This window comes from Toxorhynchites rutilus, chromosome 3, assembly GCF_029784135.1.
Source record: "Toxorhynchites rutilus septentrionalis strain SRP chromosome 3, ASM2978413v1, whole genome shotgun sequence".
NCBI lineage: Eukaryota > Metazoa > Arthropoda > Insecta > Diptera > Culicidae > Toxorhynchites > Toxorhynchites rutilus.
Genome location: NC_073746.1, coordinates 125,545,837 through 125,566,675, shown reverse-complemented (window position 1 = coordinate 125,566,675; position 20,839 = coordinate 125,545,837). Strand labels below are relative to the sequence as shown.

At 35.6% G+C, this 20,839-nt stretch overlaps 2 protein-coding genes across 9 annotated transcripts in view; one reads left to right on the top strand and one right to left on the bottom strand.

Annotated features, from left to right (window-relative positions):
* The window catches only part of LOC129773218 (dual specificity calcium/calmodulin-dependent 3',5'-cyclic nucleotide phosphodiesterase 1A-like), a 544,686-nt gene that overhangs the window by 198,907 nt on the left and 324,940 nt on the right, over positions 1-20,839 (bottom strand). The gene's annotated exons all lie outside the window — the stretch shown is intronic.
* LOC129773219 (maltase 2-like) overlaps positions 1-20,839 on the top strand; it is a 44,462-nt gene that overhangs the window by 14,896 nt on the left and 8,727 nt on the right. Inside the window, exon 7 of one of the 3 annotated variants that reach the window (XM_055776811.1) lies at positions 6,478-6,919. The exons of 1 other annotated variant lie outside the window; for it this stretch is intronic. In XM_055776811.1, the coding sequence (XP_055632786.1) occupies positions 6,478-6,682 (205 nt within the window). In that variant the 3' untranslated portion in view covers positions 6,683-6,919. Of the gene's footprint in view, positions 1-6,477; positions 6,920-16,121; positions 16,694-20,839 lie in introns of those variants that run through there. One more of the 3 variants, XM_055776813.1, reaches the window with a different exon arrangement.

Genomic DNA, 20,839 nt, shown 5'->3' with positions numbered 1-20,839 from the left:
GAATATTGTTAATCGTATCATTGCATCATGAAATGTCACAATTCGTTCCGCTATGCAAGTAGTGATTTCAGATGTTCAAATTATTGAATAAAATATGAATGAAACTTGAGACAACTCTGTGCGATTTTTGTTTACATTATTCTCACAGTTCAATATGACTCTAGTGATAGTTGTTCTAAATAGACCAACATAACATAAAGTGCATTTGAGTAGCACTCTGAGTTTTTGATATAATGTTTCGACCCCGCAAAAATGTGATGATTTGTGCGATTGTGATTTGTCTTTTTCTGATCTCGTGATTTTCCTTTTCCAACGACGAGCTTTCAATAGTTTTCGAAGTGATTGATTCCGATCATATACCTTATATAATAATGCTTGAACTACGTATTACTACTGTTACAAATGATTCATGCTGAATAGATGACTCACCTGAAAAGAAAGGAGAAAATACATGAATTGTTAGTCGTGTACGGTTCTGGGTTTTGAATAAATTGAATATAAAACGACAGAGCAGTGGACAGCTTTGAATGATTTAAATGATATTTGAAATTCTGTAACTTCGTGGTTTTAATATCTTTTTTATCGGTTTTCTCTGGTAAATTGGTAATGATTTGTAACTAATGGTGATTTTTATCAGGTGAAGTGAAAAAATTTTGTCGTTACCAACATTTCTCACTCATACAGTTCAACTGGTGTGCGCGTTTAGGTGAATAAGCTAAAATATACTCAGAGAAAATGTAAATAAAAATATATATAATTCATATATTTTTATATGAGAAATATTATAATTTTTAATTTTTATTATTGTGAAATGTTACAAAAACCAATAGAATATAAGTGCCATCTATAATAGCAGATAGTGAAACATGTTCCTAAATCGTTCCTAATTCTTCTGAGGACGAGTCAGCTCATTCTAATAATAATCTCATTCTCATTCTAATACAATTCTAAAAAAAACTCACAAACCTATCCTTTCCACCTCCTAACGCTCCCACCCTACCTTCGATCTCGGATTCCCTCTCTGTTATCTCTGTTCCCCCTCAATCCTTGTCTTCGCCTTTTGGGAAGGCGAAGTCTCCCTTCCCACTCAACCCTCGACCGCCCCCCTCAGTTGTCTCCCCTCCCCGTGTTAAAGGTCTATCCAAAAAATGCACCTGGAACTGGTCATGATCTGAATGACATTGAGAGTTTTTCTGTTTGATTTGGGCCGCAAGAGAACAATCTCAATGTCATTCAGATCATGAAAGATCTGGCAAGATACTCTCCGGCTGCTCCGATGTTTCAAGCGGAACCGTTTGTAGCATCACTCTCCTCCTGATGGATTCCCTTCTGGCCTAAGGTGCACAAACAGGCTCTTGGTGACACCGTTCATCAGCGCTTTCATGATAAACGAAATCAGCTTCACCACAACAGCGACAACATGCTCCAATCGCTGTTCAAATATAACTGAGAAGGTTTATGAGCCGCGCTCACTTATATACCGATTGGTGATTTCAATAGCCTGTTTTGAAAGCAATTTAAGGCTATTGAAATAAGTTTTTGGATTGAAAAGTAACAAGTATATAACGCGTAGACATTTTATCTTTCGAATGATGTGTATATCATACCATTTCGTTCAGTTGTTTAAAAGCTATTAACGCTCAAAATCTCGGTCTCCGGCGTAACGCTTTCGTTTTCGAAACTTTTTTACACCTTTACACCCTGGTATAGAAATGAAAGACGTAGTCCTACGTCAAAAATCGAGCGCAGCGGAAAAGCAAAATCAGGTTCCTCCTGGCTTCCGAAGGGCATAGTTCACCTTCGAACAACCTAGCAATCCAGGGGACATCAAAAACCCCAACTGTCCCTGTTTTACCATCAAGTACAACTTACCAATTTTTATAATAAATTTTATAAATTTGTCTGACATTGGGGATCAAATCTTCACGTGTTTTAATGTTTCCGATTCCATCAGAAACATTGGCACTGGGGAGACTTGTCTCTGTACTTTGCATGTGGTCACCTTTCTGCGCCGAATATTCCCTCTGAAAATAAACGGTATGCCCTCGTTAGGTGTGTTCACTAGTAAAGACACTTTTGCAGCAATTGATGCAAATATGGCCTATCCTTGCAATGATTGTTTCTCTTGATGTCTAATTTAAATAGAGAGGTCAGATATATCACTGTTTCACAGTGGAATTGTAGTAGTCTTATCCCTAAATTGGATACGTTCAAACTTTCAATTCATAAATTGTGATGTTTTTACTCTATCCGAAACTTGGCTTTCTTCGATGATCTCTCTTTTCACGAATTCAATATTATACGCTTGGACCGTGAAGACAGACACGGTGCGGTGCTATTGGGGACCAATAAATGCTACTCATTTTATTCAAATTGACCTACCACCTGCCTTGCGGCTAATAAGTATTGGCCTCCGAGAGGCCAAGAGGCCGCTTCTTCCTGTGCTGTGCGATTGATCTTGAGAGACTTCAACTCTTACGGAACCGCCGGTGTTGAACACTGGGGAAACAATACCTGTACTTCTGCTAACCCAAGTGCTCTTGACCGCTCGCTTTACTCGAACTCGCTATCGTTAGATTGCAAGTGGAATGTAATCCACGATCCCAAAGGTAGTGATCACTTACCAATCAAAATTTCTATCACCAATGCACAATGAACCATTTGGTGCATTTAAGTGGAAATTAGCATCAAGAGCTCGAGAGTTATTCTCTAGACTAAACTGTCTTCGACAAAGTTGTTACATATGATAGAGCGCTTATTTTTAAGTTATCAAAAATAGGGCGACCAGAATTGTCGATGAAATAAAAAATTTAAATTTTTTATCTTTATAAATAGAGGTAAACATAATCCGTTTTTCATGGTCACCCTAATGCAACTTATAAGACACATTGACTGGAAACAATATTCGGACATGATTGCTCTAACCATCAACTTCTAGAGATGGTTTATTTCTTTGGAGGAATATAATTTCATTTGTTGTTTGATCTACGACAGCGTGATTCGCGCTAAAACGGAACCCTTCCTAGGTTCCGCCTTTCGTCGAAGACCTCCAAATCCATGGTGGGATAGCCAGAGTTCTAAGCTTTAAGTAGAAAAATCGAATGCATTTTAAGTTTTTCAGAAATGTGGAACCATTGTTCTTGAAAGTTCATTTGCATCTAGCGTCTGCAGGAATTTTCCAGGTTCCTAAGTTTAGAAGATCGTGTTAGGGAAACATATTCTAGTCTGCACAAAGGCAAGCGAGCACAAAAGTACTCGCAGTTTGCATTTATTTGCAAAGCCCATTTCCCCAGAAACCTTGGTTTTGTAGTCTGTGGTGGGGAAATACCACCAGTCGGAACAAAAATACCCCCGACTTGCATGAATTTGCAATGCCAATTTCCCCAGACACCTTGGTTCTGCAGTCTGTGTTGGGGAAACCCATTTCAGTCGGAACAAAAATATTCCCGACCTGCATGAATTTGCAATGCCGGTTTCCTCCAGGCACCTTGGCTTTGAAATCTATGTTAGGGAACACATTTCGGTGGGAACAAATGCTCCCCCTACTTTCAGGTGTTTGCAATGCGGATTTCTCCAACGCTGTTTGGTTATGAAGTCTGTGTTAGGGAACATTTTTTGGTGAGAACAAAAGTCCCCCTACTTCCATGTATTTGCAATGCCGATTTGCCCAAGGTTGTTTGGTTTTGATGGCTGTGTTGGAGAAACCGTAAATCTGGCCAATCAAAACGAGGCAGTTAGGACGTTTAGATAACGCTTAACATTTTACAGTTATTCAATCGTTTATCTAATGAAAAACAACATTTTATTAATTGCGATAGATGCGTAGAAATATTCCCTATCAATTGATGCAAACATCCTCCCGATCCAGTAAGAAATGTTCGAGTTATAAGGATTCTAAATCTTTCATTTTTTCCTGCATGTTTTGTGTTTAGGTTTTCATTTCACCCCCCCCATATATTCCGGTTGGACGTAGTCCCACGTCAAAGTGTTCGAGATAGGTGCGATCTTGATTCCGAGTTTTCGATGGTGGAATTCTCTCTTGCTCTCTTTTCATGCAACAAATCTGCTCCGGAATCGGATAGAATTAAGTTCAACTTGTTGGAAAATCTCCCTGATGTGGCGAAACATCGCATGTCGAATTTATTCAATCAATTTCTGGGGCATAATATTGTTCCGGATGATTGGTGATAAGTGCGAGTTTTAGATACTCAAAAACCCGGAAACCCCGTGTCCGACTTCAACTTGTACCGCCAAATAGCGATGCTATCTTGTATATGGACATTTTTGTATTTTTTTTTGTATTAAGTAGTACCGTTTTGTCTCATATTTCGAACACTTAAGCTTTGATGGTCATTGAACATTGTCTCATTACTCAAAATGGTACTCTTTCGCGAAATTAAATTGATTTTTGGATACAATAGAGTCTTCTTTTTCATTTGACTACAAAAAATTGATTTACAAATACATATTCATGGTGAAGAACTAAAAACTTCACTTTTGTCTCAAATTCCGAACAGAAAAAATGATTTTTATTGTTAAAATCATAACTTTCAAACTTATAGGAGGCGATCTTGCGTAGTGGACCATCCATACCTCTCACGCAAAGGCCACGAGTTCAATTCTCACTCCCGACATTCTTCCAAAAATGGGAGTAAAAGTGACGAACCAGCCAAATGCGCTGAAAGTCACTGTAATAGAGAGAAAAAAAAACATTCAAACTACTGAACCGATTCATATGATCGATATATCAATTTAAAGTCAATTAGCTAGTCTTTTTGGAAAAATGGCATGCTCGCAAAAAAATTGGATTTTGCTTTTGTAAATATTTACTGTATTTGTTTCTTATAGTTTACATGGTTTCAGGACCAAGGGCGCTATATCGGTATCGATACCAGTAAATGATGTCAAAATGAAGTCTATAACCCAAAGAATGTTAGGATTTTGAATATTAAATTATTTATAACATTAAAGTTCAGTAAATTCACATTTAAAAATGAAGTGTTCGCATTTGGAATCATGCGTGAAAACTTGATTCATATTCCGAGCACTAATTTTAATGGAGATTTCTGCATAAATATCAAATATCAAATTTCATTTTCTACCACGTAACATGAAAATAACAAAAAAAAAGTTGAAAAACATTTTATCATTTATTTTGACTGCCACTTTTTTTGCAAATGTCTAAGATTATAAATTCTAGGCTGTATCGATATCTGTAAATGATGTCAAAATGAAGCCTATACCTCAAAGAATGTCTATGTTTTCATTATCCAATTATTTATAACATTAAAGTTCAGTAAATTTACATTTGAAAATGAAGTGTTCAGAAATTGAATCATGCGTAGAAACTTGATTCATATTCCGAACACTACTTCAATATTAATTTAATTGAAGATTTCTGCCTAAAATATCTATTTTTCACCCATTTATTGTAGGTTCATGAATTCTCTAGCACTTAACATGAAAACAACAAACAAAATAGTTGAAACAACTGCAAAAACTGAAAAATGAACGATGCTTGTTTTTTACCGAATTTGCTAACGCAAACATTATGTTATTGGTTTTGTCTGTCACTTTTTTGCAAATGTCTAATATTATAAATTATAGGCTGTATCGATACCTGTAAATGATGTCAAATGGAAGCTTACACCTCAAAGAATGTCTTTTTTCATTATTTAATTATTTATATCATAAAAGTTTAGTATATTCACATTTAAAAATTAAGTGTTCGGAATTTGAGACTGTTCGGCATATGAGACAAAACGGTTCTTTCCCAGGATGTATTAAGCATTTTTTTGAATTGTTTTGCACCTTAATTTTATTGTGGAATTGTTAGGAGATAGCTACTACCCTAGTATTATTCACACGCGCTTGTTCTATTTTAAAATTACCAATGAGACATTGAAAAGACACAGGTCTTCAGTTACGCAATACAGAAATAAATGAATGAAATGAAATATTGTAAGCGTACATGCATTATTTACTTGAAAAGATAACTCAAAAGCTCAAGAATTGAACAATTATGTCGTTCCCAGTAATTTCAATTAATACGGTTGATATTTATAGGTATTGTATGGTAATAGAGAAATACATAATTATGCCATTAATTTCAATTGTATAGTCCCGTTCTCGTCCCATTAATATGATTGTATTCACGCGCGTAAATAAATTTCGCCTGCGAAAAGTTGCAAAACAGGAAGCTGCTTTGCATTTTTGTTGCCTAGAAAAATATTTTTTGCACAACCCAGCACACATTTGCAAGCGACATAATTCGAGCGGATATTCAAAATTATCATTCTCTTGACTTTTGCCGATTTTGCCACAGTACTACCATTCCAGCCACAAAAGCACTTCCCCAGATTATTACACTTAAGCATAAGTACGGTTTCCGTCCAGCGAGACATTGAAATACATTGAAATTCTGATGTTATTATACATATTTTTTTTCTGTTCTCATTGGATCCACCAAACCACCAGCGTTGGCTCCCGTCAGCGGCGCGCTTCCCCACGCCTTCCGGCTTCATTTCAGGGCACAATAAAGGAGATGGCTGTAATTGCGGCGGTAATGATTGCGCTCGGCACTGGAAGTTACATTCTCTACCGCCGTGGCGATGTTTTTGACCGACAGCCCATTAGCTGGAGCGGATGGGTGTGGGATAAGTGTCCTTTTTTCTCCCCGTGAAACGCGCCGCTCGCGCTCAAGTGTTTGTGCACATTGTGTACAACGAGTCCCAAACGGCGGCGGGGAACAATTACAAGGATGTTGATGAAGTACCGGATGGGCACCCGCACCCTGTAGTAATTTCCAACTCCATAAGCGGCGTGGCACAACTGGAGGTAATCAACGTGGTAGCAGTGTTGCCAGACGGTTATCTGTAGGTATTATGAAGAACACTATTGTAAAATATGAGAAATACAGTGAGGATGATTACAGATCTTAAATCTTTCTTTGAAATTTTGTTCACGTAGTCGAAATTACCCTATAACAAAGCAAGCAACCATATTCCGTGTTCGGTGCAGGTTCATCATGTGTAGTAGTACTACGTGCTTTGTAACCACTCGCCTTGCGTTTACGAGGATTAGCGCAAGGGCAGGCAGAGGTATCACCCGAGAGGATGAAATAATCATTACCGTTTTTGCTTCTTGCTTTTCTTTTATGTTTTGTTTGCTTTTTCTTCCGTGCAATTGCCGATAAGCGGTGGCTCATCTGCAACTGCGAGCTTGTTAGTAGTGCGGGTGGGATTCATTCTATCGAGCCCTAATACAAGTGCTCCAAGTGGGATGCTCCATTTAAATATGGTAATCGCGTCGGATGTTTGGCTCTCCCGTTATAACGGCGCCCCTTTTTCGCGCTAATCCATGTCGTTGCCGGCCAACATCATTTTCAAACTACTGAATCGGGTTTCGGAAGAGAGTCCGTGCAAACTTCTTTGTTGTTTGTGGAAAGAGGCTCCCGAATTATTATTTAGAACAAACATGCTGAATCAGCTTTGAATTGCATGCGATTGTTTCATTGTATTCTAAGGGCAACAATATATAATAGCAACACAATATTGATAATATGTCATTTTTCGTGCACCGATAATTCACTGTTTTGATTCATTGGCTGTATCGTGTAATTGCACATTCGAATCGTTTCTATCGTCGAATCAATCAATAAGTTTCGAAGTCGATGAGAATCACTGAACATGTCGTACGCAAAATGATGCTGATAGCTGCATTCTTATCAATTTGCTGCTTCAGGGGATAATTTTCGACAAGCTTGGACAGGATTGTTTTCCCATAAAACAAGATAAGGGGAACCCGGCGCGATAGAAAGTTGTTCGACACGAATCGCGACAACTGATTCGGCCGGTTGGACAATTATAGCTTACAATGGTTGATAAGATGCCTGTTTTAGATTCATTTGAGAGTTTATGAATGAATTCTTGGAAAATGACTCGTTTTCTAGGTGCCAAATTTCACGACAATTCGACTGGTCATTGGCAGCAGCACCATCTCAGATAGCAGTGGAACATTGTGGGTGTAAAGACATTGGTCATTTAAGCAACTTTGCATTCTTGAAATATTCAAAAAAGAATCAGACTTTTTTGTGAAAAGGGCCAAAGTTTTTTTTCTTATTTTTTTACAAAAAATTATAACTAAAAAACTTTAATCTTCTTCTTCTTAAATGGCACCTACGTTCCTAGAGGAACTTCGCCGTCTCAACGTAATATTACTTGCGTCATTTTTACTAGTACTTAGTTGAGATTTCTATGCCAAATAACACGCCTTGAATGCATTCTGAGTGGCAAGCTCTAGAATACGCGTGATCACAGTGCAAGTCGGAGGAAAGTTCTTTTACGAAAAATTCCCCCGACCAGAACGGGAATCGAACCTGAACCCCCGGCATGTTAGGTTTTGACGCTAACCACTCGGCCACGGGAGCACCAAAAAGAAAAAAACTTTAATACATTCTGCTTAAAAGATGAAATGTGGAAAACTGTTCGAATTTTCATAAACACTTTTCAAGTTTAAAAAAAAAATGCAAATACAGGGAAACTTCGATATAACGTACACATTTTCAATGGAAGAATCCGGATCTTCTTTGATTGCAGTGAAACGTTGTGGGTCTTTGGTCATTTGAGCAACTTTCCATACTTGAAATTTCCAAAAAAGAATTAGACTACTTTTTGGAAAGGGCCAAAGTTTTTTCTTATTTTTTTCACAAAAAAATCTAACTCCAAAACTATAGTACCTACAAAATTTTGGTCAAAGAATGAAATGTAGGAAATTGGTTAAATTTTCATGTTAAAAAATCATAAATAAAATTACACTGTAAAAAGGCTACTTTAAAGATTGAAATAATTTTTTGTTTTGCTTAATGATTTTTTTTTTAAATTAGTATGCTATTTTGTAATGAAAGCTTGAACAATTTCCTATATTTCATTGTCTGACCAAAATTATGTAGTTTTTATAGTTTTTGAGATGGATTTTTAAAATTTTAAGTTATTTTTAGCTTTTTTCGCAAAAAATAACTTAAAAACTTGAAGACCTACAAAATTTGAGTCATGTAATGCAATATAGCAAATAATTTGATTTTTTTTTATAAAAAAATAGAAAATAATTATAAAAATTATGCTGAAAAGAAATTATTTTAAAAATTGAAATTCATTTTTCTTAAAATTAATTTTTTTTAATTCTGAACGAAAATTCTATGAATAATCCATACAACTACCAACAAGACTCCCGTACATCGGAAAAAGGACACTGTTAAAGGGAAAAAGTTTTTTTGAACTAGTAAGCGGTCATTTTTTCTACTTACCCTCAATCAACAGTATTACGGGAAACATCATGAGAAAGATTGGCGTCGCCTTCTGGTTGAATTTTGTCATCATTATTTACTTTTTTAGCATTAATATGAGCTATGTTCCTGAGTTCTTTGTCATGCTTCGATATAACGTACAATTCGATACAACGTACAATCTTGAAAGTGAAATGTACGTTATATCGAAGTTTCCCTGTAATCCTAATTTTGTTTAAAATAGTGTGTTCGACGAAGTTTTAGATCTTATTAAAATATGAACTTTTGTCGAAGACGTTAACTTTCCATCTTTCACAGTTTCTGGAATATATGGCATTTTTGTATGGAGACTTCTGAAAAAAAAAATGTTTTACTCGTAACATTTTTTTTTTCTCGTGTTTGACATCTTCTTAACATGTTTCTAAATAGAGTGCCATTCTTTCGATGTATAGATGACTATGCGTATTATTCATATTAATTTTTTTCATGATTGAAAATACATATTTTTAAGAAAATTAAATTTCAATTGATTTTTAATTTTCAAAATATTGTTTTAAAAAATATTGTTTAATCAGTTTGATATGTTTTAATGAAAACATGAATTTTCCTACATTTTATCCTTAAACCAAAATTTTGAGGCAGTTTTTGAAAATCTGTAACCACGTAACGCATGAAGATGAGATACATTTGATTTTGAAGCTACAACTTTGAAGGTTTCAAACTTTTTGTAGACTAACACATTTTGTTCTACTCAACTTAATAGCAAATGCAAATAACCCTATCAACCAGCTTTCATTTGAGTCTTAGAAAGTTCGTGTTGGACCTTTACATACAGAAATATTTCTGTTTGAAAGAAAAATTACCTTAGGATTACGTCTTTCGGGAACATATTGGGGTACAAATTGAAAATCGAAAATCGAGCACATCGTGAAAATTGTCCAATTTCGAACGCTTATTGCTCAATCATTTCATGATGGATTGCACTCCATAACAATTTTTTATATTGAAGAAAATAATATATAGCATTAAACAAACTATCGAACAACTGTAAAATCTCAACCCCTATCCTAACGGAAATACCCACTCATGATTGGTCGAAATTTACGACACATGCGGCGGGTCCCTAACAGAGACAACAAAACCAAGCAACCTGGGGGGAAATTTTGCAAATAAATCAAAATTTTGCATTGCAAATAAATGAAAGTAAGGGGAGTTTTTGCTCCCACCGAAATGTGTTCCCTAACAGAGATATCAAAACCAAGGTGCCCGGGGGAAATTGGCATTGCAAATATATGTCGGGGGCATGCTTATATTGCAAGTAAGGTGAGTGATACGATTAATTCTAGCAAATGAAATTTAAATTTGGAACTTTAATGTTGGTTGCTTCGTGAAATTTAATATCAATGACCAATCGTGTACTGTGAAAAATTTAGCACGAGTGTAAGTATAAAATTGTATATGGTAGCAGTTGTGTTTAAAATGACTTGATATATTTACAAATTTATTTCAATTTTCATAAATAAAAATCAAGGTGTGTTCCCGCTGTTCCCGGGTTGTTTGGTTTAAGCTGTCTGTTTTGTTGTATTCACCCAAGGAAAGTTTATACGGCGAGAAAAATTGGAAAAGTTAAGAAATATTAGGAAACGTGATTTTCCACATGCTTCACATATAGTATTAGGTGTTGTTAGTCCAATTAAAATTTGCATTGGGTTTAAAAAACACTCTGAAAGTAAAAATTATAAAAGAAAATCCCTTTTCCATTAATAATTGTGCTCGTTATTATATCTCGGAGCCATTGATGATGGCGTGAAATAAACGAAAAAGTACGTTTTTCACTATAGATCCTACGTCAAACCACATAGGGGTTCAAATAAACCGCCAAATTTTTTTATTTAATATTCTTTACAATATTTGCCATACAGCTAGTGATTTGGTTTGGGGGCACTTTTTACTCCCTTACCTAACCACTCTTTGGAGATATAAAGAAAATATTTTTTGACACCGCGCAACACTGAAAAAAATCACACATATCTAGAAAAGCCGTAGAAACACATTTAAATATGAATTAGAGTAGTACTGAATCTCTAAATCCCAAAAAAAAAAATGTTTCAAAATTTCAATATTTTTTTTAGTACTAAAATTTTTGATGAAATTTTTTTTTTGATAATTTTTCTTGATACACCGTGGTAAGATACACATTCAATATTTTTTTCAAATTTTTATCTCGGGTCTTTTGAGGATGGCGTGAAATAATCGAGATATAATTATCTTATATAACATTGGTGAGTGTTACATACACACACTCTTTACAGATGCACGGGCCAAAGGTTGTGCAGTCCACTGATCATTCAACAAGAGCCAAAGGTTGTACCGCTCATGACAACTCTACACGAACTGATGATTGCGCCGGCTAGTGACCATTCTATCCTGGATTCCTCGAGTCGAGAAAGACGCACCACGCTAGATATGGGGTACAGACTAGGGAGCGTTGCTGATTAATGGTCAGCTGCATCCCAATAGGAAGTAGCCCGTGTCGGGCACACGTATAGAGCATCGAAGACTGCAACATACCAATTATGAGAACACTTGTAATACTAACCTCGAGCCAACCGCGAGTAATCGGTTACATATTACTAACATAGTTGTAAGACAAAAATTGTCAAAATATTGGACTCCCGGCCCCGTCAGGCTAACGCCACATGTGCCTTAATAAAAAATATATTTTGGGGAAAAAAAAATTGGTGAGTGTTTTTTTTTCTTTATATCATCCATACATTACACAGGAGGCATCTCGTTTAGGATCACAAAGGGCGGTTTTCATCATATCTCGTTCCACTTCGGTATCTTTTATCTCATACGCTCCATCCAACGACTGTTTACCATCCTTCTGTCATCATCACTCGGTAAACACTGGTGGATCGAACAAACAATACCCAACAACCAAACAAAACGACCCTTTTCAGGGCCACCAAATCATTATCAAAGAGTCTAACTCTGTGATTCTTCAAATATATCCAAAATCAACAGATAACCTAACGCAATTCTACGTGAACTATGCGGTCGTGTCTGGGACACAACCCTCTTGTGACTTTTTTCTATCCCATTTGTTTATTTATTTAGGCTGATTTGCATTTTAGCTGTTACAGAGCCCGATTTTAATCGTGTACATGTTACATGTTTTGTACATTACACAGTAGTAGCCATTTAGGCGTAAAATAGTTTTTCTGTTTCATTACACTATGGTAAATTACACAGCAGTAGCCATTTAGGCGTTTTTTCTGTTCTTCCATTGTTTAGCAAACCGGACAGCGAAAACAGTTGAGATTGACCATTGCTGGGTTATCAATAGCACAACAGCCCGATGTTTCTTGCAGAGCAGAGCAGTTGTATGGATGAATCGATCTTCTGAACAATTCTATAACAACACAAAGATAGTCAATTGAAGGCCCTGAGTTTTGAACTCATGATTGATCGACAACAACACAATAGCGACAACATGCTCCAATCGCTGTCCAATTATAACTGAGTGGGTTTCTGAGCGGCGCTCGCTTGTATACCGGTTGGTGATTTCAATAGTCTGTTTTGAAAGCAATTTTAAGGCTATTGAAACAAGTTTCTGGATAAAAAAGTAACAAGTATATAACGCGTAGACATTTTATCTTTCGAATGAAGTGTTTCTCATATCATTCCGTTCAGTTGTTTAGGAGGTGTTAACGCTCAAAATCTCGCTCTCCGGCGTAACGCTTTATTTTCGAAACTTTGATTTTACACCTCGGTATAGAAATGAAAGACGTAGTCCTACGTCAAAATGACACCAACTTTAACGACAGATACATCATCTCTTCCAACGAGGCCAACAAATGTTCGGAAGGTCACAAACTAATCTCTGGTTAAAGGAAAGGGTCTGACCGAATAAGGGAGTAAAAAGTGCCCCAAACCAAATCACTAGCTGTATGGCAAATATTGTAAAGGATATTGAATAAGAAATTTTGGCGATTTATTTGAACCCCTATGTGGTTTGACGTAGGATCTATATTGAAAAACGTACTTTTTCGATTATTTCACGCCATCCTCAAAAGACCCGAGATAAAAATTTGAAAAAAAATACTGAATGTGCATCTTACTACGGTGTATCAAGAAAAATTATCAAAAAAAATTTCATCAAAAATTTTAGTACTAAAAAAAATATTGAAATTTTGAATTTTTTTTATTTAGATATTCAGTACTACTCTAATTCATATTTAAATGTGTTTCTACGGCTTTTCTAGTTATGTGTGATTTTTTTCAGATTTTTTCCAGTGTTGCGCGGTATCAACATTTTTTTTTTTTATATTTCCAAGGAGTGGTTAGGTAAGGGAGTGAAAAGTGCCCCCAAACCAAATCACTAGCTGTATGGCAAATATTGTAAAGGATATTAAATAAAAAATTTTGGCGGTTTATTTGAACCCCTATGTGGTTTGACGTAGGATCTATAGTGAAAAACGTACTTTTTCGTTTATTTCAAGCCATTCTCAATAGCTCCGAGATATAAATTTGAAAAAAATACTGAATGTGCATCTTACCACGGTGTATCAAGAAAAATTATCAAAAAAAAATTTCATCAAACATTTTAGTACTAAAAAATATTGAAATTCAGAAAATTTTTTTTGGGATTTGAAATTCAGTACTACTCTAATTCATATTTAAATGTGCTCTTACGGCTTTTCTAGATTTATAAATATCTTCAAGCTGTTTTTTTTTCAAATATCTAACAAAAAAAATACACAGTACAAAAAAATGTTATAGATTTTCTGGCATTTCGAAATTTTGAAAAAAAAAATATAACTTTATATATAAATATATAATATAAGTTCCTTAAATTGATTTTTTTATTTTCATTTTCAAACTTGTTGTTTTTTTTTTAAATTAGGAAAAAAGAATTATATGAATAACTGCTACAGGGAAAGAGAGCAGCAACTTTTTCATGTTTTCTTTGAAAAAATTCTACTAACGTTTTAGAACAAAATTTATTTAAATTTGAAAAATATTGCGTTTTTCAATGTAATTTTTAAAAAAAATATGTATTTTTTTTCATGCAAACATTTCTGTTTTTGGCCAAAATTTTGTAGGTCTTATAGTTGTTAATGGTATTTTTTTTTAAATTTTTAGTTTCCAACTTATTTTCGAAAAATTTGAACTCAAAAATTATGAGACCAACAAAATGTTGGTTGAAGAATGAAGTGTAGGAAATTATTTTGACTTTCATTCAAAAATATCAAACAAATTGAAAAAAAAATTATTGGAACAAAATTATATTGAACATTGAATTAATTTGTTCTTAAAAACTTGGTTTTTTAAAACTCTGAACAAAAAATATATTTGAATAGCCCATACAATTACTAACAATTCATCCATAAATCGGGAGAAGGGCATTGCTAACTGTTAACAACGACTTTCTTCCGATGTATGGGTGACTTGCTGGAAGTTGTAAAGTCCACTCATATAATTTTTTTGAGAATTATAAAAATGTTTTTGAGAAGAATGAATTTTAATTTTTGAAACATTTATTTCTTCTGTGTTATTTTTTTTAGCAAAAAAATTTTGGTATTCTTATGAAAATTTAATCAATTTCCTATATTTTATTCTCTGACCAGAATTTTGTAGGTATGACAGTTTTTGAGTTTATTTTTTTGTAAAAAGGTAAGTATGTAAAGTATACGAAGCTGTTCAAATGACCAGTGACACCCACAGTGTTACATTGCTATCTGAGGTGGTGCTGCTAGCTCCTTAGATGAGTTGGCATGAAATTCGTGAGGAGGTTGATAACGATAAATCAATTTCCCTGAGTCATATTTGAGTCAAGTTTTATATGTCCCATTTAATTTGCTCCTGAAATAGCTGCAGGTAGAGGTAATTTGAACCATAACTCACTTGCCCTTATGCTTGTCATAACTAGCAAAAAAAAAGGCATTCTGCAATGATCTTACATAACATCTCAGAAATTTAATTACACAAATGAAGATGAATGAAATTGAAGACACACGAGATCCGAGATGCCCGGTTTCCTTCTCCAGGATGTAACATTCCTCTGACGTTCAGTGCTGGTGCTGTGCGGAATGCTGGCACCGGTTTCCTCTGTTGGACGGAGGAGTTTATCGCACTTATCTTCATTTATGTCGCATCGCCATGTTCGATATTAAATATATGTAGCTCCCACCGGAACCCATTCGGTCTGGTCTCGGCAAAGCCCACAAATAGCTTCCAAATATCGTTAAATTGAGTGCTTCCATTCTTCAACCTAGTGGTAGAAGATTATGATGTCAAATGGCATCTTTTGGCAGAAACTGTCCAATTTTTATTGGTCTTCTGCTGCCGAAAGTTACGACTGCAATCAAAGTTATTGGGATTAATACCGAAGCTGATTGTTATTAGAAGATATAGCCAGAAATTGGAGTGAAACAAACGATGCTGGATTCAACGAACGGCGATTTACTAGCATATGTGAATGTAATGTACTATTATCATGTAAACTCAACGATTAACAACATGGAATCAATATATTCGATTGTATTCTAACCTTGATTTATCAGCCAAAAACCACATTTTTTCTTTATCATAATAATATCGTTCATGTAATTTGATTGGTTTTCTCTGAGATAAACATTGAGCCAAATTTCGCAACTGTTACCGCAAACACTTCGCACGCGTTTAATCAATCGATAACCGAAATTCGTGCCATCGATGTGCAGTCGGTTATCTCTAACACGTTCGTTCAAAAATAATAAAATCTGATAAGCTCCCCCGACGAAGGACCATTATAAAGGGTGTCAAATGTTGCCCATCGCGTAGTTTGCACGTACGCTTCGTGTACAAACCCGCGGTTGTGCCTTGGTTCGTCTCTATTATCGGTGGATTCGCGGAATGAAGAGTATCGTCTCGTGTCTGCTGCTGTTGGGTCTTCTGACCCTGACAGTCGCTAAAATTGCTGGCAAACAGGATGACCATGACCATGGCACACTGGACTGGTGGGAAGCCGGAGTGTTCTATCAGATCTATCCACGGTCGTTCATGGATACGAACGGAGACGGTGTTGGCGATATTCCCGGAATCTCGAACAAACTTGAACACCTGGTGGATCTCGGCGTGGACGGAGTGTGGTTCAGTCCGCTGTTCAAATCACCGATGAAGGATTTTGGATATGATATTTCTGATTTCACGGACGTGGATGAGATTTTCGGAACGCTGGAGGATCTGGAGAAGTTGATCGCGAAGGCGAAAGAGTTGGGAATCAAAGTGATTTTGGATTTTGTGCCGAATCATACAAGCGATCAGCACGAATGGTTCAAGAAATCGTTGAGGGGGGAACCAGGATTCGAGGATTACTACGTGTGGAGGGAAGGGAACTCCAGTGGAGCCCCGCCGAATAATTGGGTGAGTGTTGTTCTGGGTAAGAGTGGATTTTTCAAGGTTGCTCATAGTGAGCATCGAAACTGAAAAATTGATCCCTTCTACGAGCTTACTGTCACCTCGAGCCATTGGTTATAGTGATAATTATTTACACTAGAATCCATACAGAGTGAATGATTTACTGATTGTGAATCGACATACGTCATATCGACATACGTGCAAGTGAATCCAGAATAGTGCAGAAGTCTGTTAATATTTCAACATTTGTGTTCCACAACCAAGAAAATATTTTTTTTTGTGGACTACAGGTTTGCTAGGAATTATTTGTCTGAAGTGAAATTTCGCGTGCAGAAATTTCTGTTTTGGAGATGAGTTTGATTTGATTATCGATTTATTGCTCTAACTAAGAGTTAATAAGTGCACCCGTGGCCGAGTGGTTAGCGTCTCACACTATCATGCCGGGTGTTTGGGTTCGATTCCCGTTCTGGCCGGGGGATTTTTCGTCAAAGAAATTTCCTTCGACTTGCACTGTGGTCACGCGTATTATAGAGCTTGCCCCTCGGAATACATTCAAGGCGTGTTATTTGGCTTAAGAAATCTCAACTAAGTATTAATGAACGGCGCTAGTTAATGCATACGTTGAGACGGCAAAAGTTCCACAGGGAACGTTAATGCCATTCAAGAAGAAGAAGAATAATTAGATTATTGTTGCATTAAATTGATGCACTTGTTTCAAAAGTGAATACCGATTACGAACTTGCATAAACTTATCAAATATTGAGTTTTTTTTGAGAAGCTTGTACTGCCACTAATGATAGCTTAATCGGAATGCTTATGAGGAATAACCCTCGATACAAAAGCAGACTACATAAGCAGAATAACAGCAACATATATATAAAATTTTTGTTCATGAGCATCTGGTGATGCTTAGTTACGTAAATCGTTGCGATGTATAGGTCCAACACAATTCAGTCGAAAAAACATTCAATTGATTGTATCTTCCTCCGGGACTCGCTTTAAGAACGCAAAGAAAATACGCTATTTTTTCAAGCAAATCGGGCGACGGGTGATTAAAACTGTATCATTTACGACAATGTTGTGCGGAAATAATATTGAAGCAATCGATTATGAACCCCCATGGCTACCCCTAAATCTTCACCCCCAAGAAAGTTCTCGTCTCTGCAAAATTCAAGGGTAAAAACTTTGACCCTTTGGGCAGCAAAAAGCGGCTTAACCAGTTTTTCGACATGAAACCAAAAAAAATTCTGGGAGGATGGAATTTCTAAACTGTTAGGAAATTACTATAAATGAAATATGAAATATGATCATTTTTCTTCTCGAAATCGGCACGAATATTTTGAATTTGAATTTGGATTGGATTGAATTCCTAGTTCAAAACAAGTTGGATGGCCAACATGAATTCATTCGGTTGTACAACCCATCTTTGTTGTATCTAATTATACTAGCTAGCGGTTTATAAATACAAATAAAAAGGAAAATTCAAAAATTTACAAAAAATTAAAAAAAAACCCTGCCAGCGGTACAAGGATCTTTTTATTCTAAAAACGCGTGGAATGATAAAAAATGAAGTTTATTCAAGATAATGCTCCATCTGTGAATGATATGCCCATGGCTTTATGCCCTCAGGATTCTCAAAATAAATCCACTTTCCATCATAGGTAACGAAACGATGCAGAAACCAACTTAGATTGTGTTGTATGAGTATGAGAAATAAGTTTATTGACCACCGCTCTGCTAGTTGTTTTTGTGTTTAGTGAAGTGTCTTATGAATTTTTAGAAAATTTTCGAAGCGCTCTCATGCTTTATTTGTGTACTATCTGTTTTCAAAAGTCAGGAATAATTAAATTAAAAATCAGGAAGAAATCAGGATAACTCATATTGAGTTGTCCGGAAGATTCGTTGCCGATTTTCGGGAATCCGTTTTATAGGCAGAAAATCCTTTAATTTAATTTTTTATACAGTTCCTCAATCTTTCGCTATCTTTCATGCAGCTTCTGAATTCAGTTTTGATTTCTCAACTGTTTTTTTTATGCTGTTCACAGGGTAGTAGTTTTTGCCCCTATTTCTGCCTTTAATGACAAATACGATTCATATGAGAAAGATGCTTACATGTTCTTATTTCTAAATGCTTTATACATCGATTTGATGTATTTGAATATAATTTGCTGTGAGAATATAACGGACTCATATCTGCTTTATTCAGCTCTTCATAATTCTCTGTGGTTAATACCCCTTCCATTGCTTCGGTTTCTAGTCTTTTTCTAATGTTTGTAATGTCATTACTTTTATTACTTTGTTTTATACTTGATCAAACTTCCGTTTGCAATTAATGCAATTAACTTAATATTGTTCATTAAATGAACACGTGTTTTACAAAAGTTTGAGCTTATTAAACAAGGACTGTATCTGATTTATATTTTTAAGGATGAGTTTTGGCATATCAGGAAATGTGTAGAAAAATGACAAGACAAGACTAAGTGTTTCAAAAGGCATCCAAAAATACCATTCAAAATCGGACGTGCTAATCTAAAAGGGTATTTTTATTTCGTTTATTATCTTTCTATTCTGACGCGATTCGTGTTTCGAAGGTATAGTGTCGACTTAAATTAAAGTTTGAAGTTGACATGAAAGATCGAGTAACAATCTAATAAGTGTGGAACAAGCTTTTTTTTTATAGGGTATTAAGCTAGTTGTCAATAGATTTATTACGGATAATTCTTCTTCTGATGAAGTTAAAGATACAAAAATTAGAGAAAAAAAATCAAGAGCGTTTCGATTATATCAGACAAAATCGAGTGTTTGTCTGATATTAGGGAACATGCTAAAAAAGTCTGGAAAATCGAGAAATAGCAGGAGCATCTCTGCTAATATGAATTTTGGTAAAATTATTACACTCATTATGAAATTATTCTGAACTTCCACTTTTTTCGATAAGTTGTATGTTCGTGAAAAATTGACACATGAAGATGTGATATACCTTATTTTGATGTTTCTAGCATTGGAATATCGTAAGTACCTGTTTTTAATCTGTAAATGTTTGCGATGAGGATAAAATCATTGGGAAAGGATGCAAAATGTTTTTTTTTAGTTTTTTTTAAATTTCTGTTAACTTGAAAAATATCTTTCAAATCGAAGCAACAGTAAATGCAACTATCCCGATTATGAACATTCATTCGATTTCTCAAAGGCTCCAGTAGGACCTTTTACTACAGAGCACTATTGCTAACTGTATGATAAACAATCATTCCTTCTTTGATAATGAATATTTTTCATGAAACAATGATCACACAGCAAATCGATAAGTAGTTTTGAAAACAAGAACCAATTCGGGACAAGGTCAAATTATTGCAGAGTTAAAAACGGTATTTTTATGTTTAATTCTTTTTTATCCGGGTTTCTAAATTAAATCGGTTTTATTTGGCTTAATTGAGTTATTCGAAAAAACCTTCATTTTTCAATCGGTCGACTACCATGTCCATTGTATAACAGATTTCAGGACGTTGACACTGGAGTGAAATATTTTACACCCATATGCTTGAATGAATAGAAATAATTAGAAGGTAGAAGGGCTTCCAGTAGACCATAAATCTACGGATCTCTGATCTCCACCATGTCTGGTGGAGAGCGCTTGTGTATTTTTGCATCACACACACTGTCCAGTCTCTGAAGAGATAAGAATACTTCATCGCTAGCTACACCACTCAGTGATTCCTTAGCCAGTCAGAAATACAACTGCCTCGCAGCGAAGTGGATGAGTCTTTCCCCAACCGTTAATTAGTTGAAGTAAAAGCTACAGTAAGCAAAGAACACTAGCAACATCAACAGTATCAGCAGCCTCAGAAGCAGAAACACTGGTATAGCGTTTAAGGTGAAGTTGGAAGCTAGCCACAAATGGCTACCACAATGGCGCTTATTTCTTTCATCTCCCTCCCTCACCCCTCGCCCGTAAATCAATAATTTTGCGAAACAGTGTGAAGAAAATGATCGTTTTCGCACACTTCCCATCAAGTGATATCAATCAAACTCTAATTGATTACTCACAAGATATTAAATTTTCATCTGCTGTCGCACTGTACAGTGAAAAACGTCGGAAAACTCGAGCTAGTGCCCTGAAAGTTAAATTTTCATTTTTCAATTTTCAGCAATAGT